Source organism: Heteronotia binoei, chromosome 9 (genome assembly GCF_032191835.1).
Source record: "Heteronotia binoei isolate CCM8104 ecotype False Entrance Well chromosome 9, APGP_CSIRO_Hbin_v1, whole genome shotgun sequence".
Taxonomy (NCBI): domain Eukaryota; kingdom Metazoa; phylum Chordata; class Lepidosauria; order Squamata; family Gekkonidae; genus Heteronotia; species Heteronotia binoei.
The window spans coordinates 106,422,660-106,445,753 of NC_083231.1; the positions used below are offsets into that span (position 1 = coordinate 106,422,660).

Sequence of the window (23,094 nt, forward strand, 5' to 3'; positions counted from 1 at the left end):
GTAGGGGTGGAAGTTGAACCCTTCTCCAAGTAGAAACAGAGCCCTTAACACAATGGGCATACCCAGGGGTGGAATTCTAGCAGGAGCTCCTTTGCATATTAGGACACACACACCCCTGATGTAGCCAATCCTCCAAGAGCTTACAAGGCTTTTTTTTTGTAAGCTCTTGGAGGATTGGCTACATCAGAGGGTGTGACCTAATATGCAAAGGAGCTCCTGCTAGAATTCCACCCCTGAGCATACCTCTGGAAACAGCAAAGCAAAACGGGCAAACTAGTCTATAAGCTCCGAGGTCCTGGTGGATAGCCAGTGGCACATAACACATTCATGCACATATCCAGGGTGGCCAACTGTGGTTTGGGAAACTCCCGAATATTTTGGGGTGGAGTTTGTGAAATGGAGGGAGCTCATCCAGGATAGGATTGATGTCACTCCAAGACTTCTGTTTCTCCTAGACTCTACAGCATACCATAGAACCTGCCCTCCAAACCTGGTGTCATGGGCCATCCAGCTGCCATCTCCTCAGAGAAGGAGGGATTGGATGAATCAGGCCCTGCATCAATTGAATCCTCACCTGAGAAGCTGGGTCCAGCAGCAGACCCAACGGTGAAAGCACTGGGAAATGAGAACACTTCCCAGTCACGGCCAGGCTGCTCTGTCTTCCGGGAGAAGAAAGAGGTGCAAGAGAAGCCAGTGTCTCATCAGATCTCAGAGGCTAAGCAGGGTCTGCCCTGGCTAGTATTTGGATGGGGGACCACCAGGGATTTTTTTGCAGCAGGAACTCCTTTGCATATTAGACCACACACCCACAATGTAGCCAACCCTCCAAGAGCTTACAGTAGGCCCTGTAATAAAAGCCCCATAAGCCCTTGGAGGATTGGCTACATCGGGGTGTGTGGCCTAATATGCAAAGGAGTTCCTGCTACAAAAGAAAGCCCTAGAGACCACCAAAGAGTACCAGCGTTGGGACACAGAGGCAGGCAATGGCAAACCACCTCTGAAACGTCTCTTGCCTTGAAATCCCGGAGGGTCAGTTGTGACTTTATGCCAATAGCAACAAACACTGAGGGTGGTGAAGGATGGCGAACCATTGTTGGGTCATGAGAAGGCTGCTGACTTTTGCGGCAGTCTAATTCTGAACATATTCGTGAACAGTTGTAATTGAAACCAGGAGGGATGTCTATGCGAGGAAACAAATACAACACTGGGGTTTCATGCTTTGCTGGAACCAGTGCGCAGGGGCTGCTGAAATCATCCCTCTGTCGATACCAGCAATATGGGAATCAATCATTCATCCCGCGTCCCCCCCATCTGGGCCAAAGCTGTGCGGCGTTACAGATAAAATCCCTGGAGAGGAGTTTGCGTTCTGCTAATTTAATGGGTTACATTACTGCAAATACAATTCAGATGAATGCCGGGGATAGCTGACTAGTATTATACTTGTTTATTTCATGTGAACATTTAAAAAGTCTTTTTATAACCCTCAGTGTGTTATTTATTAATTGTGTTTCCACCTCACTCTCCTTCTGAGGAGCTCAGAGCAGCTTACAGAGGGAGGTTTCCCAGGCAGCCGAGCAGACTTTGCTTTAACAGCCGAGTGTGGGTTAGCTATTTCTTTAAAGGCTGCCCTTTCAACAGAGGACTGCCCATTAGACTGTTTCCAACTATTTCAAAGCACAAATAAAAGCAACCCATTTAGAACAGGAAAACAATATGAACTAAAACACAAATGGGAAGGGACATAACAAGGGCCTTTTTTTGGAGCAGGAAGTCATTTGCATGTTAGGCCACACAACCCTGATGCAACCAATCCTCCTGGAGCTTACAGGGCTCTTCTTACAGGGCCTACTATAAGCTCTTGGAGGATTGGTTCCATCAGGGGTGTGTGGCCTAATATGCAAAAGAACTCCTGCTAGAATTCCACCCCTGCCTGGAAGCTCTTGGAGGATTGGCTCCATCAGGGGTGTGTTGCCTAATATGCAAAGGAGCTCCTGCTACAATAAAAGCCCCGGACATAGCAACAGCAAGAGCCTCCACCAATGCTAAAAAGCATGCAGAGGGGTGGGGAAGTGTTTTTATGGAGCACTCCACAAACCCAGGGTCACTACAGAAAAAGTTGGGTTCCAAGTAGAATAGAGCCTTAAAGGAGTTGGGTCTTGTAATTTCTAGGCATAGAAGAGCTTTATATCCCATCTTTCCTCCTGGCAAGGCATCTTACAAACAGTAATCAATAAATATAAACTCCAATAGAGCAATATCGATGGGTAAAATCAGTTAGGGTTCCCAGGTCCTTCCTGGCCACTGGCAGGGGATGGAGAGAAAGGTTTGCCAACTCCAGGTTGGGAAGTTGCTGTTGATCTGGGGGTGGAGCCTGGGGTGCACAGGGACCTCAGCGGGATATAATGCCCTAGTGTCCACTCTCCCAAGCATCCCTTTTCTCCAGGGAAACTGATCTCTGCAGTCTGGAGATAAGCTGTCATTTCAGGGATCCCCAGGTCCCACCTGGAGGCTGGCAGCCCTAGCTGGAGTTCAGAACGGTTTCTAAAACAACAGCAAGAAATTCTTCTGAGTCAGACCCTCTTAAAATATCTCACCAGGCAGGATACCAAGTAAAAAGCTAACTGGAAGAAGAAGTTTGAACGGCTTTTCTAAAAACTCAGTCAAGCGGTTTATTTCTGTAGGTCATTATTATTTTAAGACAAATATGTTTATGGTGGTTGGCAAAAGGCATAACCAGATCTACAATACAAGCAGAACATTGACAAGAGATAGAATCATAAAGTTGGAAGGGACCTCCAGGGTCATCTAGTCCTACCTGCCTTAGGACCCCAGGCTTAGTAGAGTGAATGCTAGTTGGAAACCAGCAGGAAAAGAAGAAGAGGAGGAGTTGGATTTATATCTCACCTTTCACTCAGAATTTCGGAGCGGCTTATAATCTCCTTCCCTTCCTCTCCCCACGACAGGCACCCTGTAAAGTAGGTGGGTCTGATAGCGCTGTGTGAAAACTGTGACTAGCCCAAGATCACCCATCTGGCTTTATATAGAGGAGGTGGGGAATCAAACCTGGCTCTCCAGATTAGAGTCCACCAATCTTAACCACTACACCAAACTGGCTAAAAGTGGTTGGTAGACAACTAGAAAGTGCCTCTTTTGGCTGAATATTCAGTTGCCTCTGCAGCAAAACACCTCTCAATGGCATCAAAAATGAAATCGGGGCAGTGGACTACTGTTCCACTTAATTTCTTAGAAGTCCTGGTTGTTGTGGGCTTCAACGATCCTACTGGCTCTCCTATTCCCAGTGATTGAGAGAAGAAGAATGGGCTGATGAGTTGCAATCAACTCATGATGACCCCAACACCACTGGTTTTTCAATGCAAGAGACATGAGGTGGTTTGCCATTGCCTCCCTCTTCATAGTGACCCTTGTTTTCCTTGGTGGTTTCTCATCCAAGTACTATAACCTGGGCTGACCCTGCTTAGCAGCCAAGGTCTCATGAGTTTGGGCTAAACTGGGCTATTCAGGCTACTTGACTGAGAGAGGGGATCATTAATCAAGCCCGTCGCTTCAATCCAGGGCTTTTTTGTAGCAGGAACTCCTTTGCATATTAGGCCACACATTCCTGATGCAGCCAATATTCCTGGAGCTTACAGCAGGCCTTGTACTAAGAGCTCTGTGAGATCTCGGAGGATTGGCTACATCAGGGGTGTGTGGCCTAATATGCAAAGGAGTTCCTGCTACAAAAAAAAGCGCCCTGTTTCAATCTTATTACTATCTCATGGCTCATGTGGGAGAATATGGATTTAGACAAAAATGTTGCACAAGATCACACGATCTGGGCTTCCTAGTCAATAGTTCAGCATTTGATGAGCTGCTAAGTCCACAGATCCCATGCTAGGACGGGCGGTGAATCAAGATGGAGTCAAAACAGCCGCTTCCAGTTACCATAAAATGCCATGGGTGGCTGATGCAGGGGAGGCCGATGTCATTGATTGTCACTGATGTCACTTTCTCTGGTCCTGTGGTAGTGGTACTACTACAGCGTTCTTTTACTGATGAAGTGTTGAGGATGGTGACTTGTTCCAGGCCATCCAGTGAGTCATTGGATGTTCCCAGGTTGTTGTTTTTTTGTATCAGGAACTCCTTTGCATATTAGGTCACACACCCCTGATGTAGCCAATCCTTCAAGAGCTTACAGGGCTCTTAGTACAGGGCCTACTGGAAACTCTTGGAGGATTGGCTACATCATGGGGGTGGGGCCTAATATGCAAAGGAGCTCTTGCTACAAAAAAAGCTCTGGATCAGGGGTGTCAAACTCATTTGTTATGAGGACCAGACCTGACATAAATGAGACCTTGTTGGGCTGGGCCATGTTGGGTTGGGCCGAGCCATGCCGGGCCGGGTCATGTGTGTACCTATTTAAGATTGGGTAGCAGACATATACATTTTATAAAGAATAGACAAACCCAAATATATATTTTAAAAAACTTAAAACATTAGCACTCATTGGTTTTAAAGATGCTCTCTTTGTATTTCTCCCATGGGACCCAGGGAACTGGGCAAAGGAAGCTGTGGCTCTTTCCTTCCTTCCTTCCCAAGGGGACTGTTCTGGATGTTCCAAGAAGTTGACTCCTGATATCCCATGTTCAAGGCCAATCCTCTGTCCTCAGGATCAGGATACTTTTCCAGAACAATATTGTAGTAGGTAGGGCCACCAGGAGGCTGGCAACCCTACTTCTTATAGATGTTTTGTTGGCCAGATTGACTCTTCTGTATGAAAGAGTGTCTCAATGTAGCTGTGGTTAGTAGGTGTAATAATAATAATAATAATAATAATAATAATAAAGTGCCGTGGTGCCTGGATTCTTTGTACATGCACCTGAGAGCTTTAAAAGTTCAGACTAATCAGCTTATTGGAGGTCAGGAGATGGTTTAATCACAGCCCTGTGAAGTACCTTGAGAGCAGGTCACATAGGATAGGAAGGAACACTTTCAGATCAAGTGTGATGAAATCTGTAACCGTATATGAAAGCCAGGAATACCTAATAGCGAGAGTAATTACCCAATGGGACAGATTTCCAAAGCTTGCGGTTAAAAGCTCCATTGCGCGGCATCTCACAAGCAAGAGCCTGAAAGATGTGTCTGAGTCAGCCACAAGTCTGAAAGCAGGAAGCAGAAATCGCTGAGTCAAATTTCTGAACCTGTGTTAGGCACCGACAGTCTAATGCAACAAATAACTTGGAGAAACACATGGGCCTGAATCCTAACATTTCTCCCAGCAACGTCTGAAGCTCTCCTCCAGCCAAAGTACCCTGCCTCCAACTTAAATGGCTCTTCCTCCAGGGGAATTTGGAGAAGAGCTCTCAGCTGGAGCAGAGCCACTTCCAGGTTTTGAAGGCCCCAGCTAGAGAATGCTCTAGAATGTTCCCGCCAAGCTAAGTTAGTGTGAGCTAGCTCACAGGGGGTTTTTTGCCTCCGGGTCACGCATTTTTGACTTAGCTCAGGAAAAAATGGCCCTAGGGCAAACTCATTTATGCAGTACCAAGATCAGCTCTCCTGGAGAAAATGGCTGCTTTGGAGGCTGGACTATGGGGCATTGTACGCTGCTGAGGTCCCTCCCCTCCCTATGCCGCACCTGCCGTAAGGCTTCAGCCCCCAACCACTGCCGCCTCACAAATCTCCAGATATTTTCCCACCCAGAGCTGGCAACCAATACTCCCTCTAAGCTGTGGAGTCTTGCAAACCATTTTTTTACTTTGTGAGCTACTGCATAAATGAGTTTGTTCTGAGGCATCCCACTCAGGTCTATTCAGCGGGGCTTACTCCAAGGGAAGCGTTTTCAGGATCATACTGCCTATCTGGATAATGAAGAACTTTGAAGAGAAGTGCCATCTGCAGCAAACAAACGAGAAACTGGTAGCACTTTATCAACAGATGTCTGTGGACTGTAGCCCCCCTTTTCTCTTTGTATCTGTAGAAATGGGCTGCAGTCTAATATTTTTGTTGTTGTTCAATCGCACAGTTGAGTCCAACTCCTTGCGACCCCATGGACAAAGTCATGCCAGGCCCTCCTGTCTTCCACCATTCTCCGAAGTCTGCTCAAATTTGTGTTTGTTACATCAGTAACACTGTCCAGCCATCTCATCTTTTAGCGTCCCCTTCTTCTTTTGCCTTCTTTCTTTCCCAGCATCAGGATCTTCTCCAGTGAGTGCTCCCTTCTCATTTGGTGGCCAAAGTATTTGAGCTTCAGCTTCAGCATCTGACCTTCGAGGGAACAGTCAGGGTTGATTTCCCTTAGGACTGACTGATTTGATCTTCCAAGGGACTCTCAAGATTCTTCTCCAGCACCACATCTCAAAAGCATCTATTCTTCTTTGCTCAGCCTTCCTTATGGTCCAGCTCTCACAGCCATACATTACTACTGGGAATACCATCACTTTGACCATACGGACTTTTGTTGGCAGAGTGATGTCTCTACTTTTTATTATACTGCCCAGGTTCGCCATAGCTGTCCTCCCAAGGAGCAAATGTCTTTTAATTTCATGGCTACAGTCACCATCCGCAGTGATCCTGGATCCCAGAAATGTGAAGTCTGTCACTACTTCCATGTCTTCCCCTTCTATTTGCCACGGTGTGATGAGGCCGGATGCCATGATCTTAGTTTTTTTGATGTTGAATTTCAAAATATTATAATATAATAAGGTCTAATATATATATATATATATATGTGTGTGTGTGTGTAGGTGCATTTTGATATGGGGCTCCCTCCAATTCCCCTTGCAGCTTTGTGATGTTGTCTTTTAAGGATTATGAAGCTGCAAAGGGAACTGGAGGGAGCCATGTGTTAAAATGTGCCTGTGAAGCAACTGGTGAGAAATTGCTTGCTTGTGCCCAGGGGGAGGGGGGGGGAGGAACAGAAGCCTGAGGGTTGAGCAACACTAGTGAGAAATTGGTAAGAATCTTTCCAGCTCTGAACTGAAAAAGGAACGTAAGAAACCCATCCCCTTCTTTGGAGATTTGTAGGAAGTGCTACACACAGATATACTGTTTGTGAGGACATGCAGTGGGACTTGAAAAGCATGCCTGGGATTTTCCATGCCGTGTTTTAGGAAAGATTTATTTTATGTTCATTGTTTTAATGGAACCAGTTGCAAACTGCCTTGAGCTGCAAAGGGGAAGGCTGGCTCTAAATGGTTGAATAAACGGTTAAATAAATAAATATGCCTCCCCTGCTACAGACCTTCAAGTTCTTTCCAAAGGTTTGCAACATTTGCAATTTATTACTTTTATTTCTTAAAACATGTATATCCCACCTTTCTTCACGGTTCAAGGCATCTTATAATAATACTTAAAAACACTTTCAGTCTAAAGCCAACAATAAGATAGCAAACCCCAAATATCTCCCCCTTCCCCCTCGGAAAGATGCCTGCCAAGTCACACCTCCTCCTGAAGCTCTGGCAAACATATGAACATATGAAGCTGCCTTATACCAAATCAGACCCTCGGTCCATCACAGTCAGTATTGTCTTCTCAGACTGGCAGCGGCTCTCCAGGGTCTCAAGCTGAGGTTTTTCACACCTATTTGCCTGGACCCTTTTTTGGAGATGCCAGGGATTGAACCTGGGACCTTCTGCTTCTGCTACCACTGAGCCACCGTCCCTCCCCTAAACTGGCAGGCCTGCTGAAGATCTCTAGGGAGGAAGCCCATTCCCCACTGCTGGGGTCACGATGGAAAATGCAAGGGCCGGATGGGGCATCCTGAGTGGTGGGTAACTAACAGTTGGTTTCCTGGGGCACAGGGACATACAGAAGGAGACAGCTCTTCATATCTGTGGGTCCCAGGTCATGGAGTGCTTTAAATCTCATAACCAGTGCCTTAAATTGAACTTGGTAACAAACTGGCAAGAGCCCCGTGGTGCAGAGTGGTGAAGCAGAAGTACTGCAGGCTGAACTCTCTGCTCACGACCTGAGTTTGATCCCAGCGGAAGCTGGTTTCAGGTAGCCGGCTCGAGGTTGACTCAGCCTTCCATCCTTCCAAGGTCGGTAAAACGAGTACCCACCTTGCTGGAGGGAAAGTGTAGACGACTGGGGAAGCTAAAATGAGTACCCAGCTTGCTGGGGGGAAAGTGTAGACAACTGGGAAAGGTAAAATGAGTACCCGGTTTGCTGGGGGGAAAGCATAGATGACTGGGAAAGGTAAAATGAGTACCCAGCTTGCTGGGGGGAAAGCGTAGATGACTGGGGAAGGCAATGGCAAACCACCCCATAAAAAAGTCTGCCATTAAAACGTTGTGAAAGCAACGTCACCCCAGAGTCGGAAACGACTGGTGCTTGCACAGGGGACTACCTTTACCTTTTAAACAAACTGGCACCCCATGTAACTGATTCCAAATGGGCAACACATAATGCTGACTCTGAGTAGATGTGTTCCATAGGTATGAAGCTCTTGCTGGTAAATGGGCCTATTCATAAGGTCATCTTGGGTGGCAAAGGAGGTATCAGCCTCCAAACCGCTATCCAAAGGACACAAGAGCTCCCAAGAACATGGAACTGGACCACTCTCATTGTAGCCTGTCAGTTACATATCCTACACCACTCCACAGCCATAAGGGAAGAAAGGCACCCCATGAAATCAAAGGGCGGCCATTGTGACGTGGTTAGAAGGAAATGCTTTGCCAGAGGAATGTAATTAAGAGGGGGAGCAGCGATGTCGCTAGAAGCCATTTCCACCATTTTGGATTGAGCGATGGGAGTTTAATTCTGAGTAGTGTTCCAGGAAAGAAACCAATTTCATCCTCATGTTCCCAACATAGCAAGTGCCCTTTACCTTAATAACTGTTGACTTAACCTGCTGTCACTAAGCCATTTGGAGATTTTTAAGAAATTGCGCTTTCTTTAGAATAGCCATTCAAGAATTGATCATTTACTATCACACATGCCCCAGTCCACACGCAGTGGAAATTCCCTGCAAAGACACCCAAACAAACATTAGAGCTGTCAGTAAACAACTTTGCACTTCAGCTTTTTTTGGGATACAACCACAATTAAAGACCATCTTTTGCTGCTGTCCAATTGCTTGCCCGTAAGCAAGTCTACTTATCTGAACCATTTTTACCCAGAGCAAATGAAAATAAAGGTTTAACTGAATACAAAGGGCTCTGTTTACCAAGGAATGTGGCAATGCCAGGAAGAGGTCGGGGTGGGTTCCGGATAGCTAAAGCACCGCATGGGAAAACCACAAACACCAGAACTGTCTAAAATTATACTGCAAAGCCAAGGTGTAGTCTTCACTGGGATGAGCAGCGAGCCAACTGAGGCCAATCATGTGAAAATAATATCAGATGTCTGAATAAAAATAGCTGTTTAATAAGGGAGGGGGGGGGGAAGAATCCAGTAAAATAGAGTACAGTGAACATCTATTGATCCAATTTTTTTTTTGCTTATCCTTATGCTGTTATACAAAACTACACTTAGAAGATAGAAGATATTGGATTTATATCCCGCCCTCCACTCCGAAGAGTCTCAGAGCGGCTCACAATCTCCTTTACCTTCCCCCCCCCCCACAACAGACACCCGGAGAGGTAGATGAAGATATTGGATTTATATCCCGCCCTCCACTCCGAAGAGTCTCAGAGCGGCTCACAACCTCCTTTACCTTCCCCCCCCCCACAACAGACACCCGGAGAGGTAGATGAAGATATTGGATTTATATTCCGCCCTCCACTCCGAAGAGTCTCAGAGCGGCTCACAATCTCCTTTACCTTCCCCCCCCCCACAACAGACACCCGGAGAGGTAGATGAAGATATTGGATTTATATCCCGCCCTCCACTCCGAAGAGTCTCAGAGCAGCTCACAATCTCCTTTACCTTCCCCCCCGCCACAACAGACACCCTGTGAGGTAGATGAAGATATTGGATTTATATCCCGCCCCCCACTCCAAAGAGTCTCAGAGCGGCTCACAATCTCCTTTCCCTTCCTCCCCCACAACAGACACCCTGTGAGGTGGGTGGGGCTGAGAGAGCTCTCACAGTAACTGCCCTTTCAAGGACAACCTCTGCGAGAGCTATGGCTGATCCAAGGCCATGCCAGCAGGTGCAAGTGGAGGAGCGGGGAATCAAACCCGGTTCTCCCAGATAAGAGTCCGCGCACTTAACCACTACACCAAACTGGCACTTAGAATTAAGGTCAGAACACTCAATGAAAGCTTTCATTTGGCAAGCTGGTGGGGAGTAAAAAAATACTTCTTTACTCAACGAGTGATTAAAGCTGGCGTTTGCTGCCAGAGCCTGTAGTGATGGCCACAGGCAAAGAGACCTTTACATGGGGATTAAACAGATTCATGAAGGACAGGTCTGGCAGTGGCTACTAACTTCTTTTAGAGGAAGAAGAAGATGATATTGGATTTATATCCCGCCCTCCACTCTGAATCCCAGAGTCTCAGAGCGGCTCACAATCTCCTTTATCTTCTTCCCTCACAACAAACACCCTGTGAGGTAGGTGGGGCTGAGAGAGCTCTCTCGGAAGCTGCCCTTTCAAGGACAGCTCTTGGAGAGCTAGGGCTGACCCAAGGCCATTCCAGCAGCTGCAAGCGGAGGAGTGGGGGAATCAAACCTGGTTTTCCCAGATAAGAATCCGCACACTTAACCACTACACCAAACTGGCTCTCTGGTTCGCTTCTGTTACATCTAGCTGAGCTGGGTATTCTGATAACTATTCCCAAAGAGGCCAACCGGTGTAGTTAAATCACACATGAAATATTGTCTGTCCCTCAATGACTATGTTAGTCATTGTGTTTTAATAGGGGGAAAAAAACCTGGGAAGATTCGACTCGACAGACTAAATAAGAAGAAATGGGTCTAAGCAAGCACTTGGCCAGCAAGTCGTGAAAGTGAACCCCTTCCAAATCCAAGAGAGGAGGCTCAGGATGTTCGATTCTGTGCTGGGGTTTCTCTTTAATCTCACGACAACAACCAGAAGCAATTAAAGTCGAAAGGCAAGTCATGTTGAGCCCCACCACCGTCTGCCGAAACAGAAGATGGAAAGATAAGAAGTTGTGCGTCTAACTGCCTTGAGCCATTCCCACTCAAGGGGTGGGAGCAGAAAGCGGGCAACCGCACAGACGGCAGCACGGAACAAACTATCCAGCTTGACAGATGTTGCTCAACTAGAGGAACGTGGTAGGATTCCCATCGGGAACGTCAGCCAGGTAGGTTCAGGGACTGCAGGGAACAGGGGCCTGGCAGATCCCCTTGCTAGTGGCAAGTGGAGAAAAAGTTCTAATCACGCAGCTGTGAATACAAGGGAAGCTGCCTGATACTGATTCAGGCCACCAGCCCATCAAGGTCAGTATCCTCTACTCAGATGGACACGGCTCTCCAGGTCTCAGGCTGAGGTCCTCACATCACCTTCTGCCTGGTCGGGGCGGAATTCTAGCAGGACCTCCTTTGCATATTAGGCCACACACCCCTGATGCAGCCAGTCTTCCAAGACCTCACAAGGCTCTTTATGTAAGCTCTTGGAGGATTGGCTACATCAGGGGTGTCTGGTCTAATATGCAAAGGAGCTCCTGATAGAATTCTACCCCTGTGCCTGGTCCTTTTAACTAGAAATGCTGGGGATCGAAGCTGGGACCTTCTGCATGCAAAGCAGAGGTTCTTCCATGGTGCCAAAGCCCCTCCCTCTGGTCCTCTTCTCCTGTAATGTACCAGCTATATTCCTTGGTGTATGCAAGGAACAGAAGGGAAAGTAACTCACTCTTGCTGTTTCCTTGAATCCAAATGTAAAGATCCTTATCCTTCAGACAGTCTTGCAACAAGCTTTGGTGGTGACAACACTAGAGAGGACTCCTCTAATATAATAATAATAATAATAATAATAATAATAATAATAATAATAATAATAATAATAATAATAATAATAATAATAATAATAATAATAATAATAAATTTTATTTGTACCCCGCCCTCCCCCGCCGAAGCAGGCTCAGGGCGGCTTCTACCAGCTGGGCAGGGCTGATGCTGAATCTGATAGCTGTTGTCCCTGCTGTCATATCTTCAGCACGAAACCACTGCAATGCATCCCATGTAAACCTACCCATAATTCTTTGAAAGCCTTGCATGGGCTGCTTAAAGACCGGCACTTTGGGCTGACTCAGAGATGCCTCTGAAATCGGTCAGAAAAATCCCTCCGAACAGCAATATCTGCCGCCCGTCCCCATCCTGTACTCACCTGGTCCTCCAGCCTCTGGAGAGCGGCTCAAAGAGCTACTACTATGGAAGTGGTAGCAAATGTTTAAGCCGTACGCCAACCTGGAAACGAAAGGAGCAAGCGAGGCGCCTTGACGTGTGAAACTGCCAAGCTGCCCCAAGCAGCTTCCGGCTTCCCCCCCCCCCGCCTTAAAAACTGCCCTGTGCTTGAGTGCATGAGTGTGTAACTTGTTGGGGGGGGGGGGGGAATAAAGAGTGGTCAGGCTTCCGAGGTGCTTTCCTATCTGATTGCGCCAAGCTGCATCGCGGACGGGATGGGGCCGCCTCGCGCTGGAACGTTTGAGTCGCTCTTTTTGAGCCGACCCAAACCAGGGCGCATCCCATCCACCCCCAAATGCCCGTCTGTTAGCAGCCAAGGTGCAGCACATGCTGGTCCACCTCTTCATGAGAGACTGACGAAAGTATTTTACATCAGTGCTCCACTGTTTGCATTGGCTTTTTTCCCCCTTTTGGCTTCTATGTAAGGTGTTGGTTTTAGCCTATGAAGGCTTAATGGGCTTAAACACCTTATGAAAGCCACTCCTCAGTTACATCCTTTCATAATACATTAGATCAGGGGTCCCCAACCATTTTTGAGCCTGTAGATCAGGGCTTATTTTTGAGCAGGAACACACAGGAATGCAGTTCTGGGATGACAGGGGTGTGGCTTAATATACAAATGAGTTTCCGCTGGTTTTTTTCTACTAAAAAGCCCTGTGTGAAACAATGGTGCCATCAGAGGGTGTGGCCTAATATGCAAACGAGTTCCTGCTGGGCTTTTTCTACCAAAAAAAGCCCTGTTGTGGATAATACATTTGTAAGTCTGACATAGCAACATTTTTTTAAAAAAATCTGCAAGCCCATCAAATCACCAACAACCAATCGGAAGCCTTGCTGGGCAAAAGCCCCCCCCCGGTCCCACCCACTTTTAAAAAAAACACTTGGCAGGGTCCAGGAAAGGTATTGGCAAAGTGCCGTGCCATCCAAGGGCACCACGTTGGAGATGCCTGTATTAGATTTACCAAATACAAAATCTTCATAGAGCACAGAAACATTATTGGGGGCCTACCCCTAAAGTGTCCAATACCCTTTCCGAAAAGACTCAACAAGTATGGAGCCCAAGCCACTTTAGGAAGTTGTTACCAGAGCCGGTGTGGGGGGTTCTGCTGCCTGAGATAGAACCCCAATGCCGCCCCCCCCCCTGCCGGGGGAAAGTTATCCTGCACGTGCTTTGTGCATGAGCTCACCGGGCACTGAGGATGGGAAGCACCGTTCTTCCTGGGTGCTGAGGGGCCGGGAGAGCTCCTCCGACCCCTCAGAGCCCAGTTGGAGTCTCAGGGACGGTGCAAATGGGGACAGGGGCATCCGCCCCCTGCCCCTGCTGGAAGCTGGTGCCCTAGGCAATTGCCTAGGTCACCGACTCCCACATGCCGGCCCTGCTTGTTACAAAGCCTTTTGTCTTGCATTGGCTTCTGATGACGTGGGTTAAGATTCACTTGGGCGCGAGGGTCCGAAAGATGAATCCTCATAAGGAAATCACTATCCATTCAGACACCAAGCTCGGGAATAGTATATTGCACACATCTGAAGCGGCCATCACAGAGAAAACACAAGAGAATGCCCTACTACCTTCAAACACAACGCTTTTGGGTGGAGTCGCTTACGCATACACAGCTACAGACCATAAAACGTTGAGTAAGCAACTGAAAAGAAATTAAGCCAGGACTTTTTTTGTAGCAGGAACTCCTTTGCATATTAGGCCACACCCCCAATGTAGCCAATCCTCCAAGAGCTTACAGGGCTTTTCTTACAGGAGGATTGGCTACATCAGACGTGTGTGGCCTAATATGCAAAGGAGCTCCTGCTACAAGAAAAGTCCTGAATTAAGCTATATACCATATATACGAAAAAGGCCTCAGATCTCCCTGACGTTTTCTGCTCCTCAAGCCACGCATTGCAATCTGATACTTGCACCGATTCAGGAACACGAAGGCCTTGATGGACACAGAATCATCATCTTGTCCACTCTGCGCACCCAACATGCCTCTATCTCATCCCCATATCCTTGCGCCATGCCATGGGTTGCCCCTTGCAAGATCCAGAAGAGAAACTGCCTCGGCTTTCAGATCCCAGGCATTCCGTTTTAATGAACTGTTCCACAAAGATTTTGTTTGGCTTCCCTGGCACAGCCTTTTGCTTCCAGTGCTAATCGCGAAGTGCTGCTTTGTATACATGCTGTTTTCATTCTGCCTGAAGGAGAGACATGCAAAGGCCTTGCAAATGTTCCTTCTCAGTGGGAACTGTAAAGCTTTCCCCAGTTTCGCTTCCTCTTGCGCTCAGTACTGCAGCTGAGCTTCCGATGCGATCATCTGATTTCTGAGAAACCTGCTGTGCTAAACTAAATGATGGGAACCGATTGAGGGGTGGGGGGGATAGAGATCTCGCAGAGGTTCTGAGGGCATAACATTTGCCAGCGTGCCAGTGGGCACACACACACCACCTTATTAAGATGACTGGATTGAATTAAAATTTGCAGAACCCCACTGAAATCAATGGCCATTGCCCAGAAGACTAGGGGCACTCTCATTTCTAGCTGAGATGAAGATCCTTGACGTAGCCTTTCCATAAACGCCAGAGGGAACTCTCAGTTCAGTCCTATGCAGAGTTTCTCCAGTCGCCTGAAATCAGTGGGCTTGGCTTAGAGCAGGGGTGGCCAAACTTGCTTAAAGTAAAAGCCACATAGAATACATGTCAGATGTTTGAGAGCCGCAAGATGTGAACATCAGATGTTTGAGAGGGATAGGAGGGGGGGAGGGGATGGGAGGGAAGGAAGGAAGGAAAGAAGGAAGGAAAACAGATGGGGAGGGGGGGAGGGAGAAGTGAAAAGAAAGCAACTTTAAATGCATTCTCCAAGCTGCCACTGGCTGGCTTGACTTGGCAAAGTGATTTAAAGAGACAAATGCCTTCTCCAAGCAGTGGGGGCTTCGAGAGCCACACAATCTATGTGGAAGAGCCACATTTGGCTCTCGAGCTGCAGTTAGGCCACCCTTGGACTAGAGCAACTCTGCACATGATCGTACCATCTAATTGCCTAAATTTCACTGAGAGAAAGAAATATTAAAAAAAAATAAACCTCAGATCTGAGCGTCTGGGGAAAAGCTTCTTCTTGCCGGCGAAATAAACTTCGAAGTCGTCCACCTTCAGCCGGTGTGCATAGTCGATATACGCAGAGACCTCATGACCACGGGCGTTGCGATCCCGAATGAAGATGATTGACTAGGGAGAGATGAGAAAAGGAGAACCACATGAGTAAGAAAGAACCCACACAAGAAGAAAGGAAAACAGGCGCTGCTGTTCACAAGGTCAGTGGAGCAAGATTCAGGCCACTGTCAGTCCAGCCAGTGTCTTACGCCACCGTCACATTTCTTGCACACCTGCAGTTATTCAGCCAGGATCCTAGTCTTCATTTCTCTGATGAAAGTCCCACTGGGGTCAATATGGTTTACTCCATATAGAAAGCCAGTCTGGTGTCGTGGTTAAGTGTGCGGACTCTTATCTGGGAGAACTTGGCTTGATTCCCCACTCCTCCACTTGCAGCTGCTGGAATGGCCTTGGGTCAGCCATAGCTCTGGCAGAGGTTGTCCTTGAAAGGGTAGCTTCTGGGAGAGCTCTCTCAGCCCCACCCACCTCACAGGGTGTCTGTTGTGGGGGGAGGAGGTATAGGAGATTGGAAGTCGCTCTGAGTCTCTGATTCAGGGGGAAGGGCGGGGTATAAATCTGCAGTCTTCTTCTTCTCCACTGTAAGAGTGCCTAGTACTGCAGTCTTCATTGGCAAAGAGCTTCAGAATCTTTCGAATCTTATGGAAACAGGTCTGTACTGCAGTACTGCAGTCTTCATTGGCAAAGAGCTTCAGAATCTTTCGAATCTTATGGAAACAGGTCTGTACTGCAGTACTGCAGTTTTCATTGGCAAAGAGCTTCAGAATCTTTCGAATCTTATGGAAACAGGTCTGTACTGCAGTACTGCAGTCTTCATTGGCAAAGAGCTTCAGAATCTTTCGAATCTTATGGAAACAGGTCTGTACTGCAGTACTGCAGTCTTCATTGGCAAAGAGCTTCAGAATCTTTCGAATCTTATGGAAACAGGTCTGTACTGCAGTCTTCATTGGCAAAGTGCTTCAGAATCTTTCGAATCTTATGGAAAACAGGTCTATCATGGTGACTAAGGGGAACCACATTCAGAGACAAGAAATCTCTGAATAGCAGTTCCAGGAACCAACATCAACCTTGGCCTCTATGCTGTATTGCTGGACCTCCAGAGGATCTGATTGACCGCAGTGTGAGACGGAATGCTGGACTAGAAGGACCACTGGTCTGCTCTAGCTGGGCTCTTTTATGCTCTTTTGTGCTTTATTACAACAACCAAACTGAGAAACGATTGTTCAAGACCACACTGTGTGCTGGTATCTCCCACCAATCACTTTAAATAAAATTAATAAAAGTTTATAAATCATTATTTAGAAAGGAGTGCAGTAGTCCGGCTGATGTCTGTTGCTGGTGGACTTGCACCAAAATACAATTTTTCTGGTGTAATGTATTTCAGCAGCCCAACCATATACCAGGATATGCCATAGACTTTTAACCTGAAAATCTACTTTCAAACAGAGAAATAGACCCTAAATTAAACAAACAAAAAGCTGATATCGATAAAATTGGTATCAGTTTTAATATCCACTGCTTGATTAACGTTAGTGGCTAAATGGAAGTCACCAGCTGATCAATATCAAAACAAAGTGATAGCAAGATGGTATCCATTGCCAAATTATATGGCAGAGCATGATATAGTTCCAAAAAATCATTGTCACAGAAGGTCAGGGGTGGAATTCTAGCAGGAGCTCCTTTGCATATTAGGCCCCACCCCCTGATGTAGCCAATCCCCCAAGAGCTTAGAAAAAAGAGCCTTATAAGTTCTTGGAGAATTGGCTCCATCAGGGGTGTGTGGCCTAATATGCAAAAGAGCTCCTGCTAGAATTCTACCCCTGCAGAAGCTTAATATATTTCTACACATATAATTTTAATAGCAGTGCAAAAGAACCAGAGTTCTTTTCCTATATTATTTTGTTGTTTTGATTAAAAAAAGAGAGACTACACTGTGAATTTATGGAAAAGACTTGAACCCAATTCCTACTCTCCATGTGCTAAGCACTGTGGTTCACACAACAGGTGACTCCAGTGGCATCATGTGTGGGAGAGTTGCCAGCAGACCACTTTGCATACATTTATTGCCCTCAGTCAACTGAACGGTGACCCAAAGTCCCTGATTTACAGCACATTTCCCAACACAATTTCTTTTTTTTTGCCATCAAGTTGCAGCCAACTTATGGTGACCTAAATGGGTTTTCAAGACAAGAGATGAATAGAGGTGGTTTGCCATTGCTTGTCTCTGTGTAGCAACCCAAGACTTCTTTTGGCGGTTGCTAATCCAAGGTTCTGGGCTGACCCTGTTTAGCGTCTGAGATCTAACAAGATAGAGCCAGCTTGGGCTATCCAGATCAGAGTGACACCAATCTAGACCTTTAAACATTAAAACTGTCCACTGCACGTGCTCAGCCAAAGGCTAAGGAACTCTTGCCAATCGCTTAACCAGTTCTTTTGCATCAGCCGTCTGCTGCTTTGTTTTGCAAAGAGCTCTGCTGTCTGTATCCTTTTCCTGCAGATCAAGGCACAGGAAATACAGCAAAGGGAATCAGAGCCAATGGATGGTGCGTTCTCTGTCGGTGTGGTCTCTAATCTTGGAAGAAGATCTGATCTCCTCTTAACCTTTTCCTTGTCCTAAGGTGAAGTCAATTAGAAAAGTGTGGAGTGTAATCTAACTTGCCGTGTACTCACTATGGACAGGGCCGGCTCACCCTACTAGGCAAATTAGGCATTTGCCTATGGCGCCGGGAGAGGGGGCGCACCGAATTGGGCTCCCCCCTCCCATTATCCAAGGCAAATGTCTAATTTTCTCTCTCCCCCTGCCACCCACCCCCTCCCTTCCCTTGCACAGTGCAGCGCAGCGCCATGCTCTGCCCCCCTCCCCGTGCACGCTCAGAGGAACCCCCCCTAGGATCAGCCCTACCTGCTCTGAAGGTAGGAGAGCCAGTTTGGTGTAGTGGTTAAGTGTGTGGACGCTTATCTGGGAGAACCGGGTTTGATTCCCCACTCCTCCACTTGCACCTGCTGGAATGGCCTTGGGTCAGCCATAGCTCTGGCAGAGGTTGTCCTTGAAAGGGCAGCTGCTGTGAGAGCCCTCTCCAGCCCCGCCCACCTCAAAGGGGATCTGTTGTGGGGGGGGGGAGAAGATATAGGAGATTGTATCAGAATCAGAGCTGCTGAGTCTCTGATTCAGAGAGAAGGGCGGGGTATAAATCTGCAGTCTTCTTCTTCTTGAAGTGGCCGGGCATCTGAGCATTCTCATAAGACAGCACTGGAGGAGGCTTCTCCCCCTCCTTTCCGTTCCAGAGGGGTGTGGCCTAATATGCAAAGGAGTTCCTGCTACAAAAAAAGCCCTGCCCCTGATTGGTAGAAACATCTTCCTGGCCCCGGCCCTGTTGTGAAAAAATCTGTCCTCTCGGGCCCAGTTCAGAATTAGATGCCTCAACAATGCCTCTTCTTCCCTAACCGGGCTGAGCTTCCTAAGAGTAAAGCCTGCGATAAAAGAGTTTCTATTGCAACCAGAGAAATATGCCCCCTAAATAGCAAAGACTCCATCAACTGCAACTGTGAAGAACTAAAAATAGGAACAGCTCGTAGCAAACATGTAGTAAAAATTGGTTCACAATAGCTCTTTTTTATTATAAAACCGCATAACTAACCATTTAAAAATAAACACCTTTAACTATATGGACTGCTCCGGTGTTTAAAAGCTGACAACAGGCGTTCCATCTTATCTATGGTATGCAACATAAAGGACATCTTTCCATTTCCATCTGATTGCAAAATTAATTTCCTGAAGTTGTCATTTTCACACAGACCTGCCCTGTGAAAAACTACAAAACTACATAGTTCTACATGGAAGCAGCCCCGGATGTCTCTAGGTCTCTTTTCTCTTTCTCTATTTTTTTTTTAACTTCAAACACCCAATCAAAAATATCTGAGAAAAAAAGAAATTCCTGTGATAAAGGTACAAAGACTCTCCTTTCGCTTTTGATCCTGTATCACCTGCCAGCATTCATCTTCGTTGTTCTTCCCCCCGCCCCCCTTTCAAAATTCACTTAGAAGCACTTATAACGCTTTCATTCATAAAACTTACAAGCATGCTGGATGGGTTTTTTTCTTAAGATGTTCTATCCTTTTTTAATTTTACCACACCTTTCTGCCTTAGAGAAGATGGTTCATATCTATTTTTTTTCCCAAAAAAATCAAGATGAGATAAACGTGTTCTGTGCTAAAATAATTAAAGAACAGTAAGTATGGGTTTCATGTGATAATCCTCAGGGAGTGGCTGCAAGTGTTGGGATGGGATGTGTAATCCACACAGAGCGTTTTCCAAAGTCATGCCTGCCTTGGGTTCCACAATAAAATTACAGTCTTAGCAACATGGGTGGTAGGTGAATGTCGGAATACGCAAGAGCTGAGCGGAAGTGGAATGGATGCAGGTTCCCATGGGTTGCCAACCGAGAGCGAGGGGTTTGAGTCCCTCAAACACTTTCTTTCTGATGGATCCGGGTGGCCAGCTGTGTTGGTCTGAAGCAGTAAAACAAACGTTGAGTCCAGTGGTGCCTTTAAGCAGGGCCGGCCCTAGACTGTCTGGTACCCTAGGCAAGGCTAACTTCTGGCATTCTGCCCCCCCCCCGCACTGATAATATCACTGAGTCACATGGGGGATGCCCAATTCAGTGCCCCCTGAAGGGTGGCGCCCTAGGCAATCACCTAGTTCTACTTTAAGATCGAGAAAGCTTTATTCAAGGTATGAGCTTTCGTCTGCATGCACACTTCCTCAGATATCTCCTCTATCTGAGGATAGTATGAAAGCTCACACCTTGAAGTGGCACCTTTAAGACCAGCGTACCTTTGTTGGTCTTCAAGGTGCCACTGGGCTCTACTTTCTTTCTGAGTCAGCGGGGGGGGGGGGGCGCAGATTCCTCGATGGACGCGATCCATCTTGTGTCAAGCCTTCCTCTCTTCCTGCTGCCTTCAGCTTTTCCTAGCACGATTGTCTTTTCTGGATGTTTGCAGTGCTAATCCAACTTGCTTTCTCCTTCTTGTTGGCAAACCTGACGGTGGTACCTGAGTAAAGGCATTGAGAGAGCAGCCCTAAACAAGTCTACTCTGAAGCAAGATCCATTTTATTCAACGGGGCATACTCTCAAGATAGCATTATTAGGACAGCGGCCAAACTTCCTTGCAAGCCAGGGGAGCCGAGACTGTGACTCGGGAGCCACATGTGGCTCTTTCACACATATGTCGTGGCTCTCGAAGCCCCCACTGCCCTGTCTGCCAGCATTTCTCTTTAAATCACTCCTCCAAGCCAAGCCAGCCAGCACTTTGTAGAATGCATTTTAAAAAGTTGTTTTCTTTCCACCTCTCCCTCCCTCTATTTTCCTTCCTTCCTTGTCTTGTGGCTCTCAGACGTCTCACATTTATTCTATGCGGCTCTTATGTTAAGCAAGTTTAGCCACCCGTTACAAGCCATGCTAGCAAAAGCAAAACTTTACAGTACAAGACCAATGAAGCTGACAACAGGCCAGGAAAGAAGCGTCTTGTCTCTTTAATAAATGATTCACATGTAGAAGATGATATTGGATTTATATCCCGCCCTCCACTCCGAAGAGTCTCAGAGCGGCTCACACTCTCCTTTACCTTCCTCCCCCACAACAGACACCCTGTGAGGTGGGTGGGGCTGGAGAGGGCTCTCACAGCAGCTGCCCTTTCAAGGACAACCTCTGCCAGAGCTATGGCTGACCCAAGGCCGTTCCAGCAGTTGCAGGTGGAGGAGTGGGGAATCAAACCCGGTTCTCCCAGATAAGCGTCCACACACTTAACCACTACACCAGACTGGCTCTCTGTAGAAATGGGCTGCTTAAGATTTTCAAGGCAGGGAGGTAAATGGCATCACCTAGCATTGCCAAGCTCCAGGTGGGAGTCTGGAGATCTACTGGCATTACAACTGCTCTCTGGCAGACAGTTCCCCTGGAGAAAACGGCTGCTCTGGAAGATGGACTCTGTGGCATTATGCTCCACTGAAGTCCCTCCCCTCCCCTCCCCAAACCCCACCCTCCTCGGGCTCCACCCCCTCCAATTTCCAGGAATTCCTCAAGAGGGAATTGGCAGCCTGAGCATTACCTGGTAAAGCACAGCCCATTAAGCCTCTCTTAAATGGCAGGGCACTTCCCCCTCCAGGCAGTTGGCAGTCCTAGTTACAAAACAGGGATGGGGTGGGGGGCCTCAGTGTTACAGAGCAATGCTAAGAAATGCTTTCTGGGGAGTAAGCCCCGTTGAATCAGATTCTGAGTAAACCTGTTTAGGACTGCACCATCAGCTGGCTTTGACCAAAACACCCAAAGACTATTGCAGCAACATCAAAGGCTAACATAGAAAGAGGCTTTTGTGTAACAGGAACTCCTTTGCATGTTAGGCCACACACCCCTGATGTAGCCAATCCATCTAACAGGGCTCTTAGTGCAGGGCCTCTTGTAAGCTCTTGGAGGACTGGCTACAACAGGGGGTGTACGGCCCAGGGCCTTTTTTGAAGCAGGAGCTCCTTTGCATATTAGGCCACACACCCCTGATGTAGCCAATCCTCCAAGAGCTTACAGGGCTCTTAGTTCAGGGCCTACAGGAGGATTGGCTACATCGGGGGGGGGGGGAAGTGGTCTAATATGCAAAGGAGTTCCTGCTACAAAAAAAAGCCCTGCATGGAGCATTCGTGAGCCACTCATGACGCGCTGGCCACCTGTCTGATCCTGCACCGCTTCTCGGCCTTTTGGCTAAGATCAAGTGTGTCATGTGTTGAATGCCCCGCTGAGTGCCAGATGCCGGGGACTCGTTCTCGGAGGTGGCAATTCCCATCCTGCTTGCTCATGAGCTTCCCCGAGGCTCTTGGCTGGCTGCTCTCGGAAACAGGATGCTGGAACGGGGGCTGGCTGTCCTCGGATCCAACCCAGCCATTCTTTCTGGGGCTTTTGAATCCCTGCAGGGACAGGATGATGTCATGGTGCGTGATGCTGCTTTCCTGCAGCCATTCCCCTTTCTTCTGGCCCGAACGTGGAGTTGCTGACACAGCGGTTGTTAGCAGAGATATGCTTCCGATGCGGCCACTAATCAGAAGTATTGTTGCGGGATCAGAAAAAACAAGATTTTTAAAATCCCATTCTTACGGCTGACCTGTTCATATTCCTCGCTTTCCACCTAGGTTTTTTTTTTATCACAGATATGATCTTGCACAACAGCTTCCCCCCCCCCCCTTTTCTTTTTGAGGCTCTTTTTCTTACAATGATTTTCTTACATCAGTGATTCTCACGCTGTGGGCCAGGGCCTAGGATTGCAAACTCCAGGCTGGAAATTCCTGGAGATTTGGGGTCAAAAACTGGAGTGAGTGGGGTTTGCCTATTAGGCACCCTGTGAGGTGGGTGGGGCTGAGAGGGCTCTCACAGCAGCTGCCCTTTCAAGGACAACCTCTGCCAGAGCTATGGCTGACCCAAGGCCGTTCCAGCAGCTGCAAGTGGAGGAGTGGGGAATCAAACCCGGTTCTCTCAGGTAAGACTCCGCAAACTTATTATGGCTCATTAATAGGAAACAGAGACTGAAGAAGAAGACTGCAGATTTATACCCCGCCCTTCTCTCTGAATCAGAGACTAAGAGCGGCTT

At 47.4% G+C, this 23,094-nt stretch overlaps 1 protein-coding gene across 1 annotated transcript in view; it reads right to left on the bottom strand.

The window, feature by feature from the left end:
* The window catches only part of CFAP299 (cilia and flagella associated protein 299), a 437,840-nt gene that overhangs the window by 80,711 nt on the left and 334,035 nt on the right, over positions 1-23,094 (bottom strand). Inside the window, exon 4 of the mRNA XM_060247141.1 lies at positions 15,377-15,519. Within this exon, the coding sequence (XP_060103124.1) occupies positions 15,377-15,519 (143 nt within the window). The remainder of the gene's footprint in view (positions 1-15,376; positions 15,520-23,094) is intronic.